The sequence below is a fragment of the Suncus etruscus genome, chromosome 14, assembly GCF_024139225.1.
Source record: "Suncus etruscus isolate mSunEtr1 chromosome 14, mSunEtr1.pri.cur, whole genome shotgun sequence".
NCBI classification, from domain to species: domain Eukaryota; kingdom Metazoa; phylum Chordata; class Mammalia; order Eulipotyphla; family Soricidae; genus Suncus; species Suncus etruscus.
The window spans coordinates 97,315,844-97,335,625 of record NC_064861.1 but is presented as its reverse complement, the minus strand read 5'-3'; the positions used below and the strand labels follow the sequence as shown (position 1 = coordinate 97,335,625).

Genomic DNA, 19,782 nt, shown 5'->3' with positions numbered 1-19,782 from the left:
GCCCCTCGGACCCAGGATGTGAGTGCTTCCCCTTGGGGCCCGGGAGAGGCGCGAGGTGGGCTCGGGGGGTCCTGGACCCCTGCACTGACTGGCACCGAGGGCAGGGTGCTGGGAGTGTCAGGTAAGCCAGGACCTAAGCCCGCACCTCCCACCTCCCACTGAGACTCTGTTCTTCCTTCCCCCCAGGAGGCACTTCACCGTGGATGACTTCGAAATCGGGCGCCCTCTGGGCAAGGGGAAGTTTGGCAACGTGTACCTGGCCCGGCTCAAGGACAGCCACTTCATCGTGGCCCTCAAAGTGCTCTTCAAGTCGCAGCTGGAGAAGGACGGGCTGGAGCACCAGCTGCGCAGGGAGATCGAGATCCAGTCACACCTGCAGTGAGGACTCCCGTATTCGCCCGGCTGGCTTCCCTCCTCTCGTTCCATCAGTTCACCCCCACAGGCCCTTTACTTTTACCTTTTTTTAGAGGGGTGGGCTCACGCAGCAGTGCTCAGGTGCTTCTGGTGAGGCTGGGGATCGAACCTGGGTGGGCCGTTTGCACCCCCATTCTTCCTCTCCAGCCCACTCTCTTTGCTCGCTTTTTTTTTTTTTTTTTTGGTTTTGGGGCCACACCCGATAGCGCTCAGGGGTTACTCCTGGCTGTGCGCTCAGAAATCGCTCCTGGCTTGGGGGACCATATGGGACTCCGGGGGATCGAACCGCGGTCCTTTCTAGTTTAGACGGCTTACCACTTGCACCACCACTCCAGCCCCACTTTGAGGAGTTTTTTCAGCAGTTCATTCGATCTGGCCGGATCCAAACTTAATGGGAAGAGTTTTTTGCCACTTAGTAGAGCAGCTGGTGGTTTTTCTGCTGAGAAGGTGGCAGATGTGATCAGGCATTTTTTGTTTGTTTTTTGGAGCTACAATTCCCTGTGCTTAGGACATAGTCTTGGCTTTGTGCTCTGGGATCACTCTTGGCAGGGCTCAAGAGGATCATATGGGGTGCTGGGAATTAAACGTGGGTCAGCTGCATGCAAGGCAAGCACCTTACCGGCTGTGCTATGGCTCTGGCCTGAAGGATAGTTGTTTTGTTTTGTTTTGGGCCACACCTAGTGGTATTAGGGTTACTCTTGGCAGACTCGGGGAACCATATGGCTGCCAAGGATTGAACCCAGGTTGTCTGTGTGCAAGGCGCCATGCTATTGCTCCAGTCCCACTCAGAGCATTTGACCCTTCGTCCTTCCATCAGGCATCGGAACATCCTCCGTCTGTACAACCATTTCCACGATAGACGGCGCATCTACCTCATCCTGGAATACGCTCCAAAGGGTGAACTCTTCAAAGAGCTGCAGAGGGCTAAGAGGCTAGATGAACAGCGGACGGCCACGGTGAGGGAAATTTTCAGTGGGGGTCCTGGATGCCCTGAGTTTATTTGAGGCTATTGTCACTCCCTAGAGTTACTATGAGTATTCGGTTTCTACTGCTCTGTGGGAACCCAGGACCATTCCAAGTGGTGGGATGGAAGCCTGAGTGGTCCTGGGGTGAAGCCATGGTCTCCTAAATGTAGAGTTCTCAAGTCACCTCTTGGCCCCTGCATGGCACATTTCTCTTTAGTTTATTTCTGAATTCTTTTGTTTGTGTGTTTTTTGTTTGGGGGCCACACCCAGCAGCACTCAGGGATTACTCCTAGCTCTGTACTCAGAAATTGGTCCTGGCATGTTCAGGACCATTTGGATGCCGAGGATAGAACCCAGGTCTGTCCCAGGTCGGCCACGTACAAGGCAAATGCCCTATCGCTGTGCCACCACTCCGACCCTATTTCTATTCTTTACATTTTATTTTGACTCACAAATCTTACAATTTGGGACTGGAGTAGTAGCACAGCAGTAGGGCATTTGCCTTGCACATGGCTGACACAGGATAGACATGGGTTTGATCCCCAGTGTCCCATATGACCCCCAGACCAGGAGCGATTTCTGAGTGCACAGCCAGGAGTAACCCCTGAGCACTACTGGTGGGGCCCAAAAACCAAAAACAAACAAAAAAAAAACCCGCAAATCTTGCCATTTCAGATACTATTTGTTTTCATTCTCCTTTGCTCTGGAGATGCCGTGCAACCTCATAGCATTGCTAGTTGTGATACTTAGGCACGTTCTGGCTGTTTTGTGGTGTAGCTCTCCTGGCCACAAATGAGAACATTCTTTTAGTGATCTATGGTGCATTGAGCAGCACCAGGCGCCAAACTCCTACCTCATACTTGCCAAACACATACTTTAGCCACTGAGGTGAGTCCCAAGACCTGCCTGCCCCACAGCCAGTGAGGAGGGTGTAGAAGTTTGGGTTCCTTGGAGCTATGTCACAGACTTTGTGTCTTATGCATAGAAATTCACACTGGGAGTATGAGTGTGACAGCTTAGAACCAGGAAGCAAGGGATTTCTGGTGGGGAAAGTAGAGGAATACATTGGTTGGATCAGCTTAATCTGTCAGCGCCATCTTCCAGTTTGTCTTGTTTTTATATCATTTTGTGGAAGATCATCTGGCTTCATTGGTTCTCATCTCAAATGTCACACAATACCTGATCTCTAATACCACATAAGATGGAGACATGAAGCCAGAGTGATAGCGTAGTGGTAGGACATTTGCCTTGCATGCAGATGACCTGAGACAGACCTGGGTTTGGTCCCCAGCATCCCATATGGTCCCCATAGCCTGCCAAGAGCGATTTCTGAGCACAGGGCCAGGTGTAACCCCTAAGTACCGCTGCATGAGGCCCAATAGAAAAATTACAAGATGGAGACAAAATCTTCACCTACCAATTATGTTATTAATAGAGTTGGTAAGAATGTAAGTTGCTTGCCTGATACACAGCTGATCTTAGTCCAATCCCTGAAACCTAATATGGCCCTAGCCCACCAGAAGTGAACCCTAAATACACAGCCAGGAAGAAGCACTGAGTACCGCCAGTGTGGCCCTGAAACAAAACTAGAATGGTAACCAGGAACATGTCCCTGGTTTGAATCCCCAAGTCCACATAGAGTTCCTCAAGCACTAACAAGAGTAAACCCTTCACACAGCCAGGGGTGACCCCCAAGCAAGAAACTTCAAATCAAATTCATGATTTACCTTCTGCTCATCAGGTAATTGTGGTATGCTTCGTTTCAACTATGTTTTTTCTGGCCACCAGATAATGGAGGAGTTGGCAGATGCCCTGGCCTACTGCCATAAGAATAAGGTGATTCACAGGGATATCAAGCCAGAGAACCTACTTCTAGGCCTCATGGGGGAGGTGAAGATCGCGGACTTTGGTTGGTCTGTACACACCCCTTCTCTGAGGTAGGTCTTTTGGGACATGGGACTTGGGTGTCCATAAGGAATGATATACATAGCTGTTTTCTTTCATGTATAAAAGTCAGATACAAACTCAAGTGTGTGGGGTTTTTTGTTTGTTTTTGTTTTTTAAAAAAATATGGAACGCTTCATGAATTTGCGTGTCATCCTTGCACAGGGGCCATGCTAATCTTTTCTGTATTGTTCCAATTTTACTAGATGTGCTGCTGAAGCAAGCACGGTTTATTTTGTTTGTTTGTTTTTGGTTTTTGGGTCACACCCCGTGGTGCTCAGGGGTTACTCCTGGCTTTGCGCTCAGAAATCGCTCCTGGCAGGCATGGGGACCACCTTCCATCCTGAATTGGCTGTGTGCTAGGCAAACGCCCTACCGCTGTGCTATTTCTCTGGCCCTTGAGTGTGTGTTTAAACATTGTCTTTTCCCAACACATCTGTTTATGCTTTTTTTTTAATTCTTTGGTTTTTGGGTCACACCTGGCAGTGCTCAGATTACTCCTTGCTGGGCCCGGAGAGATAGCACAGCGGTGTTTGCCTTGCAAGCAGCTGATCCAGGACCAAAGGTGGTTGGTTCGAATCCCGGTATCCCATATGGTTCCCCATGCCTGCCGGGAGCTATTTCTGAGCAGACAGCCAGGAGTAATCCTGAGCACCGCCTGGTGTGGCCCAAAAAAAAGATTACTCCTGGCTCTTCCCTCAGAAATTGCCCCTGGCAGGCTTGGGGACTATATGGGGTGCCAGGAATTTTGAACCAAGGTCTGTCCTGTGTTGGCTTCTTGCAAGGCAGACACCTTACTGCTGTGCTATTGCTCTGGCTCCTATTTATGCTGTTTTAGACTAAAGGAATCTAGTCCAGAGATGCAGCTTCATAGTAAAGCACATGTCTTGAAAGCATGAGCCCTGGGGCCGGGTAGGTGGCGCTGGAGGTAAAGGTGTCTGCCTTGCAAGCGCTAGCCAAGGAAGGCCTGCGGTTCGATCCCCCGGCGTCCCATATGGTCCCCCCAAGCCAGGGGCGATTTCTGAGCACGTAGCCAGGAGTAACCCCTGAGCGTCAAACGGGTGTGGCCCAAAAACCAAAAAAAACAAACAAACAAAACGAAAGCATGAGCCCTAGGTTCCATCCTTAGCATACACACACCCCCCAAAGTGGTTCAGCAGAATCTTTTGTTTGTTTTTGTTTTGGAGCCACACCCAGTGGCACTCAGGGGTTACTACTGGCTCTGTACTCAGAAATTCGTCTTGGGGACCCGAGCGATAGCACAACAGTAGGCCATTTGCCTTGCACACAGCCAACCCGAGACAGACCTGAATTCAATTCCTGGCATCCCACATGGTCGGTCCCCTGAGCCTGCCAGGAGTGATTTCTGAGCAAACAGCCATAGTAACCACTGAGTGCTGCTGGGTGTGGCCCCAAAAGAAACACAAAAAAATCAGTCCTGGCAGGCTCAGGGGACCTGAGCTAGATGCTAGATGCTAGATGCTATCTCTCCAGCCCCATTAGGGATATCTTTTTTGTTGCTGATTTTTTTTTTGGGGGGGCAGGGGCAGAGTCACACCTGGTGCCACTCAGGGATTACTCCTGGCTCTGCACTCAGAAATCACTCCTGGCAGGCTCTAGGGTCCATATGGGATGCCGGGATTCGAACTACCTTTGTCCTGGGTTGGCTTCATGCAAGGCAAACACCCTACCGCTGTGCTATCTCTCCAATCCCTACTGATATCTTTTTAATAAAAACATCTCAACGTGTAACTATCAATAAATTTTATGAAAATAAATTAAAGGGCCCGGAGAGATAGCACAGTGGCGTTTGCCTTGCAAGCAGCTGATCCAGGACCAAAGGTTGTTGGTTCGAATCCCGGTGTCCCATAGGGTCCCCCGTGCCTGCCAGGAGCTATTTCTGAGCAGACAGCCAGGAGTAACCCCTGTGGCCCAAAAACAAAAACAAAAAAAGAAAATAAATTAAAAATCATTGCTCAGTAATTCTAGGAGCATATTTCTCTTGTTAATAACCTGAAAAAAAACAATAATGATTTACTTGGTTCTTATTGAGGCACATGCAAGATGTTTCACATCTTGCTTCATGCCCAGAAAATTCTATTTTTAGTGTCCTGATTGTAAGCAATCTTCCCAGAAGGACTTTAGCCACTGGGACATATCAGCCAACACTAGGGGTAATAAAGGGCTTAAGGGGGCTGGAGCAATAGCACAGTAGTGTTTGCCTTGCATACAGCCAATCCAGGTTTGATACCCAGCATCCCTGAGCACTGCCAGGATTCCTGAGTGCAGAGCTAGGAATAACCCTGAGCTGAGAACTGCCAGGTGTGACCATCCTCCAAAAAAAGTAAGTCCCCTTGTTAGCTATCTTTCCTGCCTCAATGCACAGAATATTCTTTTCTTACTTTTTTTTTTTTTTTGCTTTTTGGGCCACCTGGTGATGCTCAGGGCTATGTACTCAGAAATCGCTCCTGGCTTGGGGAATCATGAGACTCGAGGGATTGAATCACCACCATTTCGGCCCTGAGAATGTTCTTCATTTTGTAGTGCCAGGGATTTAATCGAGGCTTCACACATTCAGGACAAGCGTACATCCCCAGCCCCTTAGAATATTTGTTCTGGATCATGAACTGAATAATTGTAATTTCAAGAAGTGAAATATGTAGCTTCCAACATATATATTTCCTCGATGCTGGTAGTAGGACAAACTGTCTCCAAATTTATGACTAGGGCATTGTTTAGGATTTTCTAGGGGCTCCACATCACTGGCGTGGGGGTAAACCTGGGGCTCACCGGTTGGCTGGTTTCCCAAGACTTGATGGCTGTAGCATGCAGCTTGCTTTCAGCCACCTGCAGTTGACTGATGTGTTTCTGCTGACCCTGGAATGGATGAGTTGACAGCAGACAGAGTCATGGGGAAAAGTGCATTTCAGCGAGATTGTTGAACAGGCCTTTCGATTCTTTTGGGGGGACAGTGGGGTTTGGGCAACACCTGGCAGTGTTCAGGGGTTACTCTTGGCTCTGTGCTCAGAAATCACTCTTGAAAAGCTCGGGGGACCATATGGGATGCTGGGTATCAAACCCAGGTTGGCTGCATACAAGGCAAACACCCTACCTGCTGTGCTATTGTTTCTGTCCAGCCTCTTGGATCTTACTGATCCAGCCAAGCTTCTACCTCTCTGCTGCTTTCCCTGTTACTATTATTAGCCAGAATTTAACGTAAATCACTTGAAGGTCAGGGTTGATGTCATTAAGGGTCCTTGTGCTAAAACTCTGAAAAGGTGAAAGGAAAATGTGTTTTTACAGGTGTATGACAACACACTGGGAATTGGACAAGATTTTCCTTAATTCTGACCCCTATCAAGTGCTTCCTTTTATTTCCTCTAGGAGAAAGACGATGTGTGGGACTCTGGACTACTTGCCCCCAGAAATGATCTCAGGGAGAATCTACGATGAGAAGGTGGACCTGTGGTGTATCGGGGTGCTGTGCTATGAGCTGCTGGTTGGCAGTCCCCCCTTCGAGAGTCCTACCTCCAATGAGACATACAAGCGCATCCTCCAGGTGGGGTCACACTTGGGCATTCCTGGGCCCAAGTGGCTGCTGGGCCAGTGCGTCCAGGAACCTCTAAAGGCTTACAGGCTGTCTCTTCCATTTGAGAATTCAGAAGAGCACAGTAAGGCCTTGACTTGGAGGTCCGGGAGAGATAGTGGAGGACTAACCCACCTGGATTGTAGGCCACTGATCCCAGTTAATCCGTGCATGGTATGTACGGTAATTCTAGGAGTGATCCCTGAGCACTGCAGAATGTGACCCAAAAAATCAGTATGTAATTAAAGCAAAGATACGCTGAGGAATCAGTGATAGCACAGCAGGTAGGGCATTTGCCTTGCACAAGGTCAACCGAGGTTTGATCCCTAGCATCTCATATGTCCCCCACCCCGAACCTGCTAGGAGTAATATGAGTGTAGCGCCAGGAGTAACCCCTAAGCACTGCCTAGTGTGTCCCCAAAATGAAAACAAAAAAGGTAAACTGAGGGAATGAAGAGCATTTGCACAATAGAATGAACCAGGTTCTTTTTTATTACGCTTTACCAGGTGGACATCCAGTATCCCCCATCATTGCCTGTGGGTGCCAAAGATTTAATATCGAAACTTCTCCGAGCCCAGCCTTCAGAGCGGCTGCCCTTGGCTGAAGTCTTAGGACACCCCTGGATCAAGGCGAACTCTCAGCGGATGCTTCCTTCGTCCTTACAGTGTGTCTCCTGAGTGCCAGCCGGTCACCACTGCTATCCTGTCCTGGACTCTCCTGGCTGTGCGGGCACCTCGTATTGTTTGTCTTGTTTTGTTTTTTTTTCTTTTCAATTCAACTTTGTCTGAAACTAGCCCATGTGCTTCCATGGGTGACTATGAGCCCTGCGAGGCCAGATTTAGTATTACTGTTCCTCCTCTTGTGACCACCCAGACCAGTGTGTAAAGATATGATGGGAAAGGGAGCGGGAGGGTTGTCTGTTAGTTTTAAAGATGTTGATTAATAAAGGTTGAGTCATTTTCTCAAGGTCTCGTCAGTGAGTCGGCGTGTCAAACAATGTTTTATTGAGACCAGTGTGAGTGACAAGTCTTTCACAGTTGTATTTCAGGCATTCAGTGACAGTGGATGAGGCCACTGCCACCACCAGTGTGGATCCTTCTCCGCCACAGTTTCCGTGCGCACCCCATCCGACCACCCCTCGGCCCCAGGACTGCCGGTGTGACGGGTCCGTTTTGTGTTTAGCTTGCTACAGTTTGGAGGACGTGCTTTCGGTTCAGCTTTCCTCGGAGCAGCGCTTCCCCTGTCCCTCCCGGGCACAGACGGGCGGTGCTGCCGGCCCCGCCAGCCCTGAGCCGGCTCGGGAGGCTCCTCGCCTGCCCCGGGAGGTCCGCTGGTGTTTGAGCTCTGGGTCTGCCTCGGCCACCGCCGTGGAAGTGACAAGCAGCCCCGCCTGCCGCCCTCTGGGCTCGGGACCGAGCGCCCACGCGCACACGCACAGAGGCGGCCCCTCGTTTGCAGCCGCCATCGGGGGTGGGTGGCCTTCTCGGGGTGGGCGCGACTCGCGGCCGGACGGACGGACGGACGGAGGGTCCGAGGCTGGAGGCGCGGGCTTTCCAGGGACGCGCCGGGCTCGCTCGGGGCGGGACTTCCGCCTTCGGCCGCTCGCGGGGGCGGGACTTCCGCTCCGCGCGGCGACACGTCATCGGGGCGCGCCGAGGGGAGGCGGCGGCGGCGGCGGCGGCGGCGGCGGCGCGGGGCGAGGCGAGGCGAGGCCGGGTCGTCCCCGCGCCCGGGAGCCCGCGCCGAGCGCCCGCGAGCAGCGGCGTGGCGACCTCCCCGGGCCCCGCCATGGCGGCGCCCTGCCTGGGCCCCGCGCGGGTGAGTGGCCGAGGGGCGCTGGGGACGGACCCTCCGGGGCCCCCGGCTCGTGCGTCGCTGCCGCGGCTCGGCTCCGGCGGGTGGGCTCGCAGGCGTGCCGGGGGGTCGCACCTGCCTCTGCCCAGGGGCCCCCTGCGGCCTCGCTCCTGCCTCGCGCCTGCCTCTGCCCAGGGGCCCCCTGCGGCCTCGCTCCTGCCTCGCACCTGCCTCTGCCCAGGGGCCCCCTGCGGCCTCGCTCCTGCCTCGCACCTGCGGCCCCTGCGGCCTCGCTCCTGCCTCGCACCTGCCTCTGCCCAGGGGCCTCCCTCCCTGCCTGTCCTCGGGACCACTCCTGCTTCTACGCTCAGGGGCCTCCCTGCCTCTGCCCTCAGGGTCGCTCCTGCGTCTGCACTCGGGGTTCACTCCTGCCTCTGTGCTCAGGGCTCACCCCCGGCCGTGTGCTCAAAGGAATCGCTCCTGACAGCCTGGGAAGCCCGGTGTGGTGCCAGGGAGGATGCCAGCTAGCCTGCCTGTGCGAGACAGACAGTGCCTGCCGCTCGCTCCACTCTTCTTGGCCCGGCCCAAATGAAATATGAATGAAATGAAATGAGGTGCTGATGCTCGGGTGTGTAGAGCAAGACCAGAAGCACTGAGCTGCGAGCACAGACAGTGCGTGAAGCCTCTGGAGAGTATTCAAATGAGAGAGCTGCAGGAATGGGTGCCCTCTGCCTAAACTGCCGAGGCCCAGCTCTTGTTGGGCAGTTTCATGGCAGAAGGGCTGAGGAATGTTTTGTTGGGGGGCAACATTAGCAAGGCAAACTGCCTTCGAAGTGTTTTTGGTCAGAGTTCATGGTCAAATGACTTTTTTTTCTTGGGTTTTGGGCCACACCCGGTGACACTCAGTGGTTACGCCTGGCTATCTGCTCAGAGACCATATGGGATGCCAGAGATCGAACCCAGGTCTGTCCTAGGTCAGCCGCGTGCAAAGCAAACTCTCTACTCCGGCCCCCAAATGACATTTTTATAAAACAGAGATTTTAGTGCCAGAAAGACAATAAATTGGGGAATAAATCGTGCTTACCTTACACAGTCTACCCAGGTCCAACCCCAGCACCTCCTATGGTACCCTGGACCCTCCCATGAGTGATTGCTGAATAGAGCCAGGAGTTAAACACCGCTGGATGTGGCCCCAAAACAAACCACAATGTGGGTTCTCTAAGGGATGGCATGTAGCTCACATGGTAGATCACAGTTTCCTCATACGTAGTCCTATTATACCCACACACATACACATACATTACTGCCTGCAAATAACTGGAGGGGTGGAAAATGCTGGCGGTTTTCAATTCTTGAGTCTTGACGAGTAGCCCTTAGTTTGTGGCATGCACCAAGCCGGACCATTGAGGTCCAGGTACTGCTTGCTGTTCTACCATACTGATACTATATATCATTATTTCCACCTTCTGACATCTCAGATTCCTTACTACATGCAAAGCGTTGCATCCTTTGCTGGTGAGGTTTTGATTGTTCCCTCACAGAATCCTCTGCCTTGCATGCTGTTGTGTTACATTCAGGGAGGACTTCACCTTCTCCAGCAGTGCAGTGGGAGCTTGGTTCTGTCCCGTCTCAAAGCTAAATCGGCCACCTTTTTCCCTTGCAGTTGGCTGTGACCTTCCATGACGTGGCTGTGACTTTCACCCAGGAGGAGTGGGAGCAGCTGGGCCCAGCGGAGAGAACTCTGTATCAGGAGGTGATGCTGGAGAACTGTCGGCTCCTGCTGTCCCTGGGTGAGCCCCACACGCCCTCATTCTTGACTCGGCTTCCCTCTAGACTGGGCAGGGTATCCTCGGGCGTGTTTCTGCTCTTCCAGCTTCCTTCTTTCCAGCCTCACCGTTTCTGTCTCGCCTGCTCATGTCCTTGAGCAACAAGTGTACCTCCAGCTTTCAGAAACTGCTAGAAGGAAATGGAGGTGTTCTTTTGCAGAACCCAGAGTTGAGATCTCAATAAATCCCTGTGGAGCTGATAGTGAGCTATGCCCACTCTGTTAGGTTTCTCCATGTTCTCTTTGTCACTTTTCCTATTTCTCTCTTAGATTTTTCTCATGCCACTATCCTTATGAAGGCCTCTTGGGACGAAGGATTTAGCTCAGTGAAAGAGCATATGATTTATATTTGTGACCCTTGGTTCAATATCACATCCCTGCCTTCCATTAAGATATTTTACAATAAACTACTTATTTTGGTTTTGGGATCACATTCAGCAGTGATCAGAGGCTGTTCCTGGCACAATCCTCAGTAGATCATATATGGTACCAGAGATCTGAACAGGGTTGGCAGAATACAAGGCAAATGCCTTAACATATGTCCTGTCACTCTGGCCCCTACAATTTTTTGGTAAAAACCTCCGCTAGTTCAAGGATGGACTTAAAGGCATAGAGTACATGCTTTGCATGTGGTTCTCTGGGTTCAGTACCCTGTCTCCTGAGCACTGTTGGGAGCTAAGCACCAAGTTAGTGGTAGTCACCAACCCCACCTCCTGTGTCCCCCAAACCAAAAGTAAACAAAATCCATCAAATAACTGAACAGATGTCATTTCCTGGCCCTATCACGCTGTCCCTCAGTTCATCTGTCATTGCTCTAGCTCTGCTGAATTTATTTTGCTCACCTTGGGCCTCTGTTTTGTCCCTGTGGGTTTTCTCAGGTATCTTATCTCTTCACAGGGATTGTGCATTGATACTGTGTCCCAGGGAACACTCAGCACATTTGGAAGTTGTTTATTTTTAAGTCACCATGACATAGAGTTAAAAGGTTGTTTATTGGGCCCGGAGAGATAGCACAGTGGTGTTTGCCTTGCAAGCAGCCAATCCAGGACCAAAGGTGGTTGGTTCGAATCCCGGTGTCCCATATGGTCCCCCGTGCCTGCCAGGGGTGATTTCTGAGCAGACAGCCAGGAGTAACCCCTGAGCACCACCGGGTGTGGCCCAAAAACCAAAAAAAAAAAAAAAAAAAAAAGGTTGTTTATTGGTGCTGGAGCGATATCACAATAGATAGGGCATTTACCTTGCACTCTGCCAACCCAGATTAGATCCCAGGCATCCCGTATGGCCCCTGAACACTGCCAGGAATGACCCCTGAGTGCAGAGCCAGGAGTAAGACATGAGCACTGCTTGATGTGGCCCTAAAACAAACATACAAAAACTTGTTGATAGTTGACTTTTCGTCATACAGTGTTTGAAGGGGTATCCCATTCCTTCACCTCCCCAACCTTGCCTTTGTTGCAGATACTCTCTCCCCTCTTTCCCCCTCATTCTTACTCTCCCTGTCTCTCTCTCTTTTTCTCTTTCCCATCACCTCTCTCTCTCACTCTCTCTCTTTCACTCTCACTCTCATCCCTTTACTTTCTTTCAGCACTCAGTTCTTGAATCTGGAGATCTGTTTGATCATTACCACTAGGATGGAGATGCTTCACATGCTTACAGTGCTTCTAATTTCTCATGCGCACCAGCACTCACTCACCTTCCACTTGCACCCAAGAATCTACCTACTTCTGGTTTTGCCCACTTTATGAAACACTATTCTTTAGGAACAGTTATTCAGAACTTTGCTTAGGATCAAAACAACAATTTCGTGAAGACACACACTTTGATTTTCAAGCAAGACTCACCCAGTGGTTTAGGATATCTCATGGCTCTGTGCTCACTCATAGCTATCACAGCCATGCTCCAAGGCTCATGCAGTGCCTGGGAAGGACCAGACTCAAGGACTCGAATATGCCATGCTTGGCTCTCTCACATGTGGTCTGTTTAAATTTTCCATGGATTTAACATTCAGATATGTACATTTGAATATATATATATATATATATATATATATATATACATACATACACATTCAGTTTGCTTGACACAGTCTTAAGAATACTCTTCTCGGGCCCGGAGAGATAGCACAGCGGTGTTTGCCTTGCAAGCAGCCGATCCAGGACCAAAGGTGGTTGGTTCGAATCCCGGTGTCCCATATGGTCCCCCGTGCCTGCCAGGAGCTATTTCTGAGCAGGCAGCCAGGAGTAACCCCTGAGCACTGCCGGGTGTGGCCCAAAAATTTAAAAAAAAAAAAAAAAAAAGAATACTCTTCTCAGGCCAGAGCGATAGCACAGCGGTAGGGCATTTGCCTTGCACACGGCCAATACAGGATGGACCTTGGTTCAATTCCCTGCATCCTGGTCCCCTAAGCCTTCCAGGAGCGATTTCTGAGTGCAGAGCCAGGAGGGACCCCTGAGTGCCACCAGGTATGACCGAAAACAAACAAACAAAAAAGAATGCTCTGCTCCTAAGGTAGATTTCTTGGTTTGTTTTATTGTTTGTTTGTCTTGTGTAACTCCACCCAGAAGTGCTTATGACTTACTCCTGCCTCTGGACTCGCAGACTCAGAGAACTATAGGGATGAACCCTGGTTTGGCCATGTGCAAGGAAAGCACCCGAACCACTGTTCTATCACTTTGACCCCTCTTTGTAGATTTTTTTGACTTAGTATATGGAATAAAAGAACCCTGACTGGGCCGAAGTGACAGCACAGTGGTAGGGCATTTGCCTTGCACACTGCCGACTTGAAACAGACCCAGGTTTGATCCCCTGCATCCTATATGGTGCCCCAAGCCTGCCAGGAGCGATTTCTGACCGCAGCACCAGGAGTAGCCCCTGAGAGCCACTGAGTGTAGCCCAAAAACAAAACAAACAAAAACATGCTATTTGTTTTTTTAAAGATTTATAAGGCAGTGTTTTTGTATGAATAGGAATAGCTTTACTTGAGGTCTGTTCAATTCTTTTTGTTCATTTGTTTGTTATTTTGTGTTGTTTTGTTATTTGGGTTTTTGGTTTTGGGGTCACACTCGGTGGCACTCGGGTTACTCCTGGCTGTGCACACCGAAGAGCTTAGAAGGCTCGGGGACCATATGGGATGCCAGGATTTGAACTGGAGTCTATCCTATGTTGGTTGCGTGCAAGGCAAACACCTTACTGCTGTGCTATCACTCCCGCCCCATGCTCAAATCTTGAAGTCAAAGATGACAACAGAGGTTTTATTCTCTCCTTGTGCTCCACCACCCTCCCACTATCATGTGTATGTCTATTACATACGTGTGTGTGAATGCTGGGAATCAAGCATGCTTCACACATGTGTGGTATGAGTTCTGCAACTGAACTATGTTCTTGTTGAGAGGTTTTCCTCCTTTTTATAAAAATCCTCGTGTCCACTTTCTTTTTCTCTCTCAACAGGGTGTCCTGTGCCCAAACTCAACCTAGTCTACCATCTGGAACACTGGCAGGAACTATGGAGAGTGAAGAAAGACCTCTCCCAGAATTTCTGTTCAGGTAGGGGCTGGGATTAGGGCAAGAGGAGAGACTAGGAGTAACACCTGAGGCACCCATTAGGCTGGGATACCAACTGGAACTTTGTCCGGGAGCAGTTGCTCAGAGCTTCCTGGGGAGTGTGGGAATTCTGGGGGCCCTGAGCCCCCTTGGATGCTCCACTGCAGCGCTGGTACATGACCAGACCTCATTGTGCTCTCGTTCACCAGGGCTAAGGAAAAGCGGCTGTGGCAAGGCTGCACCGCATGCACACTGCTTTCTCACTCACTGCGTCAGTCATACTTGGACTGTGCCTCAGCAACTCCTCAGGCGGACGGGAAGCGCTTTTTCCTTTTGTTACTGGCTTATTTCACTTAGCATAATATCACCAACATTTTTCTCTTTAATATCATATCCTTTGTCAAAATTCTCCCTCTTTTCACAGTTGGCAATGACTTGGGATTATTCCTGGCTTTGCGCATAGGATACGCTCCTGGTGGGTCGTGGGGACCAAATGTGATGAACCTTGATGGCCCTAGTAAGACAATCACCTTAATCCCTGTACTGTCCAGTCTTCAACTTTTTCTTCTATTTTAAGGCTTACCAACTCTCTCTCTCACACACACTCTCTCTTTTTCTCTCTCCTCTCTCTCTCTCTCATAATCTCTCTCTCTCTCTTTCCTTTCTTTTTATCTTTCTACTTGATCTTTCTTCAACTCATGACCCCATGTTCCCCCTAATAGTTTTGGTTTTCAGACTACACATAATGATGCTTAGGGCTTTCTCCTGCCTCTGCGCTTAGAAATCATTCCTGGTGACATGCAGAGGAATCTTCTAAAGTGCTGGGGATCAAACCTGGATCAGCCGCGTGTAAGGCTAATTCCTTACCATTATATTATCTCTCCTCCAAAATTTTGTGCAACTTTGGGTATGTAGGCAGATGAAATAGTATATAGATTGCACATTTATTGGTAGTAAATCATAAATATATTTTATTTTGTTTTGTTTTGGGGCTATACCTGGTTGTGTTCAGAATTTACTTCTGGCTCTGCAACAAAGAAATCATTCCTGGCGGTTCGGGGATTGAAGGTGGTTCAGCTGCATGTAAAGCAAATGCCCTACCCACTATACTATTATTCAGGTCCCTTTAAGGATAGGGAGTATTTTGGTTTGGGGTGGGTTTTTGGGTCATACCCAGTGGCACACAGGAGTTACTCCTGCCTCTGCGCTCAAAAATCGCCTCTGGGGGGGTTCAGAGAGATAGCACAGCAGTAGGGCTTTTGCCTTGCACGCAGCTGATTCAGAATGGACATTGGTTTGAATCCCAGCATCCTATATGGTCCCCCGTGCCTGCCTATAGCAATTTCTGAGCACAGAGCCAGGAGTATCCTCTGGGTGCTGCTGGGTGTGACCCAAAACCAAAAAGGAAAAAAAAAGAAATCTTCCCTGGCAGGCTCAGGGGACCATAGGTGATGCCAGGAATCGAACCTCCATTTTCCTGGATTGGTTGCATGCAAGGCCACCACTGTGCTATCTCTCTAGCTCCTAAGTATAGTTTTTAATGGAGACTCAAATACAAACTGTGTCCTCAGGGATTTATTCTCTTCTGAACTCATATATAGTTAAACTTGTACTTAGAATTGCAAATCTAGGCTGGTCTGATGGCAGTGGTTATCACAAAAGTTGGTATATAACCCCCCCTTCCCCCACTGCTCAATTTGACTGGCTTAGGAAAAAAAAATTGCAAATCTAGGAATTGTGTGTGTGTGTACCAGCAGAAATGAATCATTTGTATGTCATTAACTACTGTTCTCTGTTTTCTGCAAGTTCATTTAGAACCTTAAGACTCTAAATCCAATTCTAGCCATGGAAATAGTCTGTCCACTGTGCTATATGCTGAGTTATTGTTGTATCTCTGTCGAGGGGCTCAGAGTTACCTATCTGCATAGATATTTCATACGTAGTTATGACCTTTCCAGCACCTTGTTGTCAACTCACACCTCTCTGTATGGAGTCTCCATTGAGGTTGTCAACCATTCGAGGATCAGGAAAAAGATTGCTCTCCTAAAGAGTTGGCATAACAGGGCCGGGCGGTGGCGCAAGAGGTAAGGTGCCTGCCTTACCTGTGCTAGCCTTGGACAGGACAGCGGTTCGATCCCCCGGCGTCCCATATGGTCCCCCAAGCCAGGAGCGACTTCTGAGCACATAGCCAGGAGTAACCCCTGAGCGTCACCGGGTGTGGCCCAAAAACCAAAAAAAAAAAAAAAAAAAAGAGTTGGCATAACAGAGAAGACCTAGGCACTTTTTTCTTTTTCTTTTTTGGTTTTTAGGCCACACCCAGCTGCATTCAGGAGTTACTCCTGGCTCTGTGCTCAGAAATCACTCCTGGCAGGCTTGGGGAACCATATGGAATGTCAGGAATGGAACTGAGGTCTGTCATCCTGGATTGGACTCTTGCAAAGCAAATGCCCTACTGCTGTGCTATTGCTCTGGCCCCTGATCTTGTTTTTTTCTGATGTATAATAATATAATAAATATATATATATATATTATATATAATATAAATAATAATCCTTTTTTGTCTGTTGAATATTTCTCAGGTGACAAAGGAAATCTTCAGGTCACAGAACTTAGTATTTATGAGCCAGCCCTGCCTGAGGAAGCCTCATTCCAGGAAGAGTTGAGCCAAGGAGCCCCAGGGGACTCTCAGATATGTCCAGCCACTGATCAGGATGGAGAATCAGAGATGCCAGGAGGATACGTTAGGACAGAGCGAGACCCTTCAACAAAGATGCTCCCTGAACGGGACTGCTCAACAGCTGAAGGTGTTTGTGTGGGGACCGGACAGGAGCCATTCTGTGTCAGAGGTGCTGTCCTGAAACGTAAACCCTGGAAGTCAAGAAAAGGCCCTGTGATCCAGGAAGAGGAAAACGTCTTCCAATGTAATGAATGTGGGAGAGTTTTTAACAAAAAACGCCTCCTTGCTCGACACGAGAGGATCCATTCTGGAGTAAAGCCCTATGAATGCACCGAGTGTGGGAAAACCTTCAGTAAGAGCACTTACCTTCTTCAGCACCACATGGTCCATACAGGAGAAAAGCCCTATAAGTGCATGGAATGCGGGAAGGCCTTCAACCGCAAGTCACACCTTACACAGCACCAGAGGATTCACAGTGGAGAGAAGCCTTACAAGTGCACTGAGTGTGGAAAGGCCTTCACGCACCGCTCCACTTTTGTCTTGCACAACAGGAGCCACACTGGGGAAAAACCGTTTGTGTGCAAAGAGTGTGGGAAAGCCTTTCGAGATAGACCGGGTTTTATTCGCCACTACGTCATCCACAGTGGCGAGAATCCCTACGAGTGCTTTGAGTGTGGCAAGGTCTTCAAGCACAGGTCCTACCTGATGTGGCACCAGCAGAGTCACACTGGGGAGAAGCCCTACGAGTGCAGCGAGTGTGGGAAAGCCTTCTGCGAGAGCGCGGCCCTCATCCACCACTACGTCATCCACACCGGGGAGAAGCCCTTTGAGTGCGCGGAGTGTGGCAAGGCCTTCAACCACCGGTCGTACCTCAAGAGACACCAGCGGATCCACACTGGGGAGAAGCCCTACGTGTGCTCCGACTGTGGCAGGGCCTTCACGCACTGCTCCACCTTCATCCTGCATAAGAGGGCCCACACGGGGGAAAAGCCCTTCGAGTGCAAGGAGTGTGGGAAAGCCTTTAGTAATCGAGCAGACCTCATCCGGCACTTCAGCATCCACACCGGGGAGAAGCCCTTCGAGTGCGCGGAGTGTGGGAAGGCCTTCAACCGCAGGTCGGGCCTCACGCGGCACCAGCGCATCCACAGCGGAGAGAAGCCCTATGAGTGCGGGGAGTGTGGGAAATCCTTCTGCTGGAGCACGAACCTCATCCGCCACTCTGTCATCCACACTGGTGAGAAGCCCTATGAATGTGGTGAGTGTGGAAAGGCCTTCAGCAGAAGCTCTTCTCTCACGCAGCATCAGCGGGTTCACACTGGGAGAAACCCTGTCAGGGTTACAGACATGAAAGTGTCTGATTTGGGTGGGCCAACCTCGGATGACCTCCAGGAACTCCTAGGCGGGAAAGACTTTTTGGATATAAGCACTGAGGACAAACTTTTGCCAGAGAGCACTTCTTCCACAGAATCTGATCGTTGATGACAGAAAAACTCCGAAGTTTCCTCCCTGTGAGAAAAGTTTCTTGCAAGATATCTTTTGTCATCCAAAGAATAGTGTTGGAAATTGACCCTGCTTTAATATCTGAACTTCATCCAGGAAAAAGAAACTGTTTATTTTGCACTTAGGGAATACTTTTATGTATTTTATGTATGTATATATTTTTCTCTTTCCCCCCCATAGATTACAGAATTATCTCAGGAACTCTTCATAGGAAGGAAGAGATTTGGAACATAAAATTATCTACAGATAAAGTTTTTTTCAGACTTCTTTGCTTCACTTTACAGCATTTGCATGGATTCCTGTTTTATCTGGCAGGAGATTCTTTCAAAGTGAAAGATCTTGATTTTATCTACAGATAAAGTTTCTTTCAGACTTCTTTGCTTTACAGCATTTGCATGGATTCCTGTTTTATCTGGCAGGAGATTCTTTCAAAGTGAAAGACCTTGACTATGTCTTATATGTATATATATTCATAAAGACGGTAAAAGACAATCTGGAATTTTTAATTGTCTTCAGAAACATTCTGCATACTTTTAAGGAGCTTGATTTTTTTTTTTTTTTGAGAGGAATAAAGGCTTTAACCATCAAATAGTTTGTATTTGAAGAGGTGGATACATTTTGTATCATTTAAGACAGGGTTGATTTTTAGAAAAGGAACTTTTTTCCCCTGGAGTTTGATTTGGTTTACTGTAGTTTACAGTACTATAGCTCTACGATATTTTTATTTGATAAAGCAGTTCCTGTGGTGGCAGTACTGTAGCTTTATGGTAATTTTATTTATTTGATAAAGCAGTTTTTGTCATTAAAATGGACTTAGCCCTCCTAGTTATGTGGGTGATGGTTTAGAGAAGACTTTAATTTTTATTCCCCCCAAAAAGGTACGCAATTTCGGTAGAAACCGAGTTCAACTAGTGTTCATTTGTTGAGATTTGTCATCTTTACTCTGTTGTCTTCCATTTTGTAAATGCATTATATCCTTACTTTCATATAGCTTGTACATTACTATTCTATAACATTTAGTAATAGGTCCTGTACAATTCTCTTAATATTTATATATTCAGATGCATTTTTAAAAATTGGTTATAAATGAAAGAATGTGGGAAAGAAGAGAAAGTGTGTCTGTGTGCTTTGTTGGCCATTTAACCATTTAACCTGGCCATTTAACCAAGGACTAATTCTTTTAAGATTTGTATCTAGGTGTTTTTATTATAAGTCAAGAGAGAAAATATTAATAGTGAATGTGGGGGGTGTAATTTAACACAGTACCAATTCTTTTAAGATCTAGATAGAACTGAGTGATAGTTAAGCAGATAGGGCATTTGCCTTAATATGGGTAACCCAGTTTCAATTCCTGAGATTCTGTATGGTCCCCTGCCAGGAGTAATTCTTTTTTTGGTTTTTGGGTCACACTCAGCAGTGCTCAGGGTTTACTCCTGGCTCTGCACTCAGAAATCACTCCTGGCAGGCTTGGAAGACCATATGGGATACTGGGATTTGAACCACTGTCCGTCCCGGATCGGCTCTGTACAAGGCAAA

At 48.7% G+C, this 19,782-nt stretch overlaps 2 protein-coding genes and 2 non-coding genes across 4 annotated transcripts; 2 read left to right on the top strand and 2 right to left on the bottom strand.

Annotated features, from left to right (window-relative positions):
* The first annotated feature begins 203 nt into the window (after window positions 1-203).
* LOC126028064 (aurora kinase C-like) lies at window positions 204-7,587 on the top strand. The gene is made up of 4 exons (XM_049787111.1): window positions 204-234; window positions 3,166-3,316; window positions 6,708-6,882; window positions 7,417-7,587. Exons 1-4 carry the CDS (start codon window positions 204-206, stop codon window positions 7,585-7,587), a joined length of 528 nt encoding a protein of 175 aa, XP_049643068.1.
* LOC126029034 (U6 spliceosomal RNA) lies at window positions 3,444-3,550 on the bottom strand. Its single transcript, XR_007502694.1, has one exon. It is a non-coding gene; the product is annotated as a U6 spliceosomal RNA (small nuclear RNA).
* A 101-nt stretch (window positions 7,588-7,688) lies between the features above and the next one.
* On the bottom strand, window positions 7,689-7,824 carry LOC126029359 (small nucleolar RNA SNORA61). Its single transcript, XR_007502970.1, has one exon. It is a non-coding gene; the product is annotated as a small nucleolar RNA SNORA61 (small nucleolar RNA).
* An 874-nt stretch (window positions 7,825-8,698) lies between these two features.
* On the top strand, window positions 8,699-18,365 carry LOC126028740 (zinc finger protein 805-like). Its single transcript, XM_049787666.1, has 4 exons — window positions 8,699-9,043; window positions 10,368-10,494; window positions 13,977-14,072; window positions 16,649-18,365. The coding sequence occupies exons 1-4, from the start codon at window positions 8,699-8,701 to the stop codon at window positions 18,223-18,225; spliced, it is 2,145 nt and encodes a 714-aa protein (XP_049643623.1). The 3' UTR covers window positions 18,226-18,365.
* Window positions 18,366-19,782: the final 1,417 nt, after the last annotated feature.